Here is a 5848-nt window from a genome sequence, read left to right as displayed (position 1 = left end):
CTCTCTCTCTCTCTCTCTCTCTCTCTCTCTCTCTCTCTCTCTCTCTCTCTCTCTCTCCTTCCCCCATTCTGTTCTGAAAGAACTGAAGAAATCTCTATCCATCCTTCCATCTGTCTATACAGGCCTTTTCTCATCTGTTCACTTGTTTGTTATTTGTTTGTTCAACACGTTCTCCTCAACACTGCCTCTCCACCCACACTGTCAGCCCCGATGGAAACACAGATAAAGGCGTCAGGCTTTGGTTGTGAAAACAGCTCAGCTGCCAGTGTCAACCATGGGAGTAAGAGTCAGGAAACACTGCTGTTTCCTATTCGTGTCATTTTCTTTGATCTAGTCCAAGGAATCTAATATTTTGTAAAGTATGAGATGTTTCTTGTAAAGTTTGTTTTTCCTGTCAATACATATGTCTTACAATCTTCTTTATGTGCATGTAATTATGAAGATGTTTAAAGCGATATTCAATGCGTAGTTTGTAAAAACACACTGCTGTAATGCATGTATAAACAGGCAGAGAAGGGAGCGACACACCCAGGAGGCTAGTAAGGATCATGAGGCCTGCCTTACTTTGCCTTTACTGATCAAGTACTTAGTGCTATTCCCAGGTCCTGCCTTTCCAAGTGCAAAAAAAAACTGGATCTCAGAGAGGAAGTGAGATGCTTAAGCTTTAGACGATGACAGGGGTAGAAGCGGGTTCCGCTGAGTCTGGGTTCAAAGCTGGGTTCCCCATCACTTCCAGTCATAGCATTTGGCTCCTCTTTCCTGAGGGCATGAGTGTGGTGTGTGTGTGTGTGTGTGTGTGTGTGTGTTGTCATCATAGGAGGGAAAGGGATTTGATGTTCATATCTGTTATAGACCTACACAAGAACAAAGAGAAGGTCCATCTGATGTAATGTCTTCCCCGTGCTTAATACATGAAAAAAAACTGTCGGGAAATATGTCCTTTATGAGTGGAGGAGTAGACAGTCAGATGCACAGGTGAGAGGATGGATTGGCATAAAGGCAACTAATAGATTGATGGTTAGGGTATAAATGAATAGATGGATGATTGATGATTGAAAGGAGAGTAACTGAGAGATGAGTGCACAGTTGGACCATTGAATATAAAAATGCATGGATCATGGATGGATAGATGGATGAAAGTATGGATGGATGAGTTGATGAATAAATGCTCAGAAAGTGATTGGTGGATTCATGAATGGATGTATAAATGAGTAGATGGGTAGACACATGACTGGATGGTGAATGGACAAGTGGATTGGTAGGTCGGCAGAAGAGATGCAATGGAGAGAAGGCATAGCAGACATTATGTCACTCCAATCATAAGAATTCCAGCCTGATACAGACGTGTGAGGAAAGGCCCATGGCGTTCCAGACATCCTTCAGTTTGCCAGAGTGCAAGACAGGACTCGGAGAGGAGGATGAAGACTGCTGGCAAATGCTCACTCTCAAGGCAAAGAAGGAGAGACAGACTGACCTCTTCAGACGGGAGAGTCACCAGGACAGTGTCAAGACAGCCCTCAGTTCAATGGAATTCTCCGTTTAAGTTAACCTTGAATCTTCCCCAGCCAGTCATCCCTTATAATGGAGGGATGTGTGAACTACTGTCCTGGGGAGGAAGAGTCTTCCCCCGCACAGTCAGGAGGTTGTTCTGGAGGAAGAAAGCAGGGTTCCAGAGAGATGCCTACTTTCCTTTTATTTTTTTTCTCTCCCCTTTGGGTTTTTGAGACAGGATTTCTCTGTGTAACTACCCTGGCTGTCCTGGAACTCACTGTGTACACTAGGCTGACCTTGAACTCATAGAGATCTGCCTGCCTCTACCTCTTGAGTGCTGGGATTAAAGGCAAGAGATGCCAGTTTTGACGGGCCTAGAATAGCATTGATGAAAGACTCCATCATATTGTGATTCTAGATAGAACACACTCCAGGGACTCAGATCTTGCCCAGTCTGACCATATAGAAACTTTCCTATTAATAGCCCAAAGTAGACATGTCGATCTGCCACCCAATCCCCTCGATCTTTCTACGGAGACTTTCTACCTATGTTCTCTTACCTCCAGAACAAGACAACTGAGCTGAAAGCCGAACTTGGAATCGAAGAAAGATGAGCGGTCCTCAGCCCTTGAATGCGGTGGGTGAGGGCACAGAAAGGATGGGGATGTGGGAAAGTTATGAGAAACTTGATGTTTCAGAAAGAATAAAAAGGATGACAAAAAAATACAGATCCATCAATAGAATCCAAATTGAAGAAAAGGGGAAGGAACCCAGCTACATCTATCTCCAAGACCTAAACTCTTTCCACTTTGATTCTCAGTCAACTGCTTCTCTTCGAAAAAGAAAAACTGACCCCCCAATACAATTCTTTCTCAGATGACACAAGATAGGATCCCAGTCATGGCTTTAGACGTTCTCAGCTTCCACAAGTGAGCAAGAAATGCAAAATTTCTCAGAGCATCATGAACCTTGGGGACTTGTTTGAAGGTTCTAGCAGAGGATGCAGTTACTCACTCACTTTTGACCTAAGTGTCAATGAGAGAAGGCCTTCCTCTTTGACTGAGTGCACAGTTTCAGGAAGGACACACCTGACACAGCAAGGGAGGATGGGGACATCTACTGAGCCAGCCAGATCAGCTTAATCAACCCCTGGAGGTCAACGAGGTGACAGATGTCACAGTCAGACCACCCTGACCTCCTCAGAGCTCCATCTGGAAGGACCAGGAGAGAGCCAAGCCCACCAGATATGACCACTGGAGGTGACCTTCAATATCCCACCCACTCCAATCTCCACCCCTACATGCACGCACTCACTTATATCTGCAAACTGAATTTAGACTCAAGGCTGAGTTGTCATACTTGGGGAATGCAAATAGGAGGTACTCAGGTGAACTTAAATTCCACATCAGTAACAAATGGGGTTTTTTTTTGTCTAAGCACATACCTGAAATATTTAAGAAATGTTTACACTAAATATTTATTTTGTTTGTTGTTGTTGTTTGTATTTTTATTATTTGAGAATTTTGTACATGTATAGAGTGAAACATGATCATATTCACCCCTATTCCTCCCCCAACTCCCATCATATTTTCCCCAACATGTCCCCCCCAACTTCATGTTCTTTTTTATGTGTGTAATAATCCACTAACATGTTCACAGGTATGGAATCGCCAGTGTGATTCCCATGCTTGGATAGATGCACCCATACTTACTGGCTTTTTATCTGAGTGTCAGGGACTGGGGATATGGCTCTGTGTTAGAGCATGGGTCTAGTAGAGGTAAGGCCTTGGGTTTAATTCCCAGTACCACAAAGACAACCTTGGAAGTGAAGTTTGAGTGACACAGGTACCTTTTGTTTTAGCTGCCAACCCTAACCTTAGGCTTCATTGCACTGTTTTTGTCTTCCTATGTCTCTCTGCTCTAGGAAAGATATGATATGACGGGTGACCGCCTGGCTCTGACACTATGTGTCACCAAAGCCCGGGAGGGTTCTGAGGAAGACATGGATGCCCTGAGTCGCATGTTCCATCACCTAAAATTTGAAAGCACCATGAAGTCAGATCCCACTGCTGAGGTACTGAGTTGCCAGCTCCAGGGCAGGAAAAAAGGGGGGGGGGCTAGGACCAGAAAGGTAGGCTTCACGGCACCTATCTGAGCCTGCTCATTCCTCTTCCTCCAAGCAATTCCTGGAAGAGTTGGAAAAATTTCAGGAGACCATAGATGATAGGGAAGAGCCCGTCAGCTGTGCCTTCGTGGTGCTCATGGCGCACGGCGAGGAAGGCCTCCTCAAGGGAGAAGACGAGAGGATGGTGAGGCTGGAGGACCTTTTTGATGTCTTGAACAACAAGAACTGCAAGGCCCTGAGGGGCAAGCCGAAAGTGTACATCATTCAGGCCTGCAGAGGAGGTGAGGACTGGGATACCACATCCTTGTTCTTTGATGAAAGGGTATTTAGACAAAGTCTCACTATGTATCCCAGGCTAGCCTGGAACTCATTATGTAGTCCAGGCTACCTTCAAATTTATGATTTTCCTGCCTTGGTTTTCCAAGTGCTGAGATTATAGGCATGCATCATCATGCCCAGCTGAGTCCATGTACTTTTAAGATTTATTTTATTTTTAGGTGTGTGTGTGTGTAAGTATGTACATGGGTGACTGTAGGTAACTAAGGAGGCCAGAAAAGGGTGCAGTTCCCTGGAGCTGGAGCTACATGGGTCCTGAAAACTGATTTTTGATTTTCTGCAAGAGCAATAAATGCTCTTAACCACTGAGTCATCACTCCAGCCCAGGGTCTGTTTTCATCCAGGTTGGTCCCAGACTCAGGACCCCAGCTGAACCCAGCATGCAACTAGATTGCTCTACAACCTTCTCTCTGTCCCACTTTTCTCCCTGACTTTTCCTTCTTCTCCCTCTTGGTTTTAGAGCACAGAGACCCTGGTGAAGAAATGGGTGGAGAGCAGGTTGCTGTGGTCATGAAGAGCAAACCCCAAACCATCCCAACATATACGGATTCCCTCCACATCTTCTCCACGGTAGAGGGTATGAGGTCGCAGCTAGCCCAGGGAAGCTTTGCCGCCCCTCCCACAACCCACGACCAGCATGCCTGACCCCTGAACTTCTCCTTCAGGAAGGCACCCTCTCCCAGGGTCCCCTCCGCTCTAAAGACTTCTCCAAACTCAGTTCTCTCATTTTTGCAGGTTACCTCTCCTATAGACATGATAAGAAAGGCTCTGCCTTCATCCAGATCCTGACAGATGTGTTTACAAACAAAACAGGACCCATCACAGAGCTACTGGAAGAGGTGAGGCAGCTGAGTCATCTGGGACCCCTACCCAGGCGGAGCCCCTCTCAGCCTTTCCCTATGCCCCCCATCTTTGTACAAACATATTGGGTCTCCCAAGCTCACTATGTGTGGGGATGGATCTTAGGGTAGGTGGTTTTTTCATGTATTTGTGTGTGGCATGCATGTGTGTAGGCACACGTATGTAGGGCTGGATGGGTATGCATGCATGTTTGTGCATGGTGGAGGCTCAGAGAATCTATTCAAATCGGTAAAGTACTAATTCAATGAGAAACCCTACCTCAATAAGACATTATGAAAGAAGACACCCCAATGTCACCACCTCTCTCAGACAACTCTCACATGCATGACAGAAACATATATACACATATAGACACACGTGCAAACCAGGTAACCAATGATTCCATAGAAATTATGGAACACCAGAGGATAATTACTGTCTCGAGGCATGAATACCCACCAACCCTTCTCTGCATCCTCATCCATGTTCTCTCTCCTGACACCAGCTCCCCAGAAGCCCAGTCCCCGAAGCTGACCACGCCTATTGTTGCAGGTAACCCGCCGCATGGCAGAGATGGAAGTGATTCAGGAAGGGAAACCAAGGAAAGTGAACCCTGAAATCCAAAGCACCCTCCGGAAGGCTCTCTACCTGCAGTGAAAGCAAGGGCAGTGGCAGTGTTGCTGCAGGTGCTCTCTCTCTGCCCACACAGCTGTTTAGAGACAGCCACCAGCACTCCTCCAAGATGGCTGCTGGATTCTCCGTTCATCATACCCTTTTATCCATGTCTCTTTTTAGAGCAAGTCAGACGAAACAAAGCACATATGACCAGCAACATTAACATCACATTCCTCAAGCTGGACCCCCTACATCAGTTACTGAAGACTCGGATTGCCTTCCTATAGCTAACTTTCCACTCCTTTTGTTTCACTAAGCCTTTCTCTTCCTCCTACGACTCATACAAAAATAGTTATTCCTACTTCAGAGGGAGGAACTTACTGAACAAGTTCTAGAAACTCTCTCCAGCTAAGAGCATCTCTCCAAATGCCCACTGTGGGT

At 45.9% G+C, this 5848-nt stretch overlaps 1 protein-coding gene across 1 annotated transcript; it reads left to right on the top strand.

Moving 5' to 3' along the window:
- Window positions 1-3254: 3254 nt before the first annotated feature.
- On the top strand, window positions 3255-5449 carry Casp14 (caspase 14). Its single transcript, XM_050145994.1, has 6 exons — window positions 3255-3269; window positions 3416-3565; window positions 3672-3897; window positions 4413-4529; window positions 4688-4791; window positions 5345-5449. Exons 1-6 carry the CDS (start codon window positions 3255-3257, stop codon window positions 5447-5449), a joined length of 717 nt encoding a protein of 238 aa, XP_050001951.1.
- The last annotated feature ends 399 nt before the right edge of the window (window positions 5450-5848 follow it).

The sequence above is a fragment of the Alexandromys fortis genome, unplaced genomic scaffold (genome assembly GCF_014885135.2).
Source record: "Alexandromys fortis isolate MF-2015 unplaced genomic scaffold, M_Fortis_MF-2015_v1.1 scaffold_42, whole genome shotgun sequence".
Taxonomy (NCBI): Eukaryota; Metazoa; Chordata; class Mammalia; order Rodentia; family Cricetidae; genus Alexandromys; species Alexandromys fortis.
The sequence above is the reverse complement of the archived record's forward strand: the minus strand, read 5'-3'. Positions and strand labels throughout refer to the sequence as shown.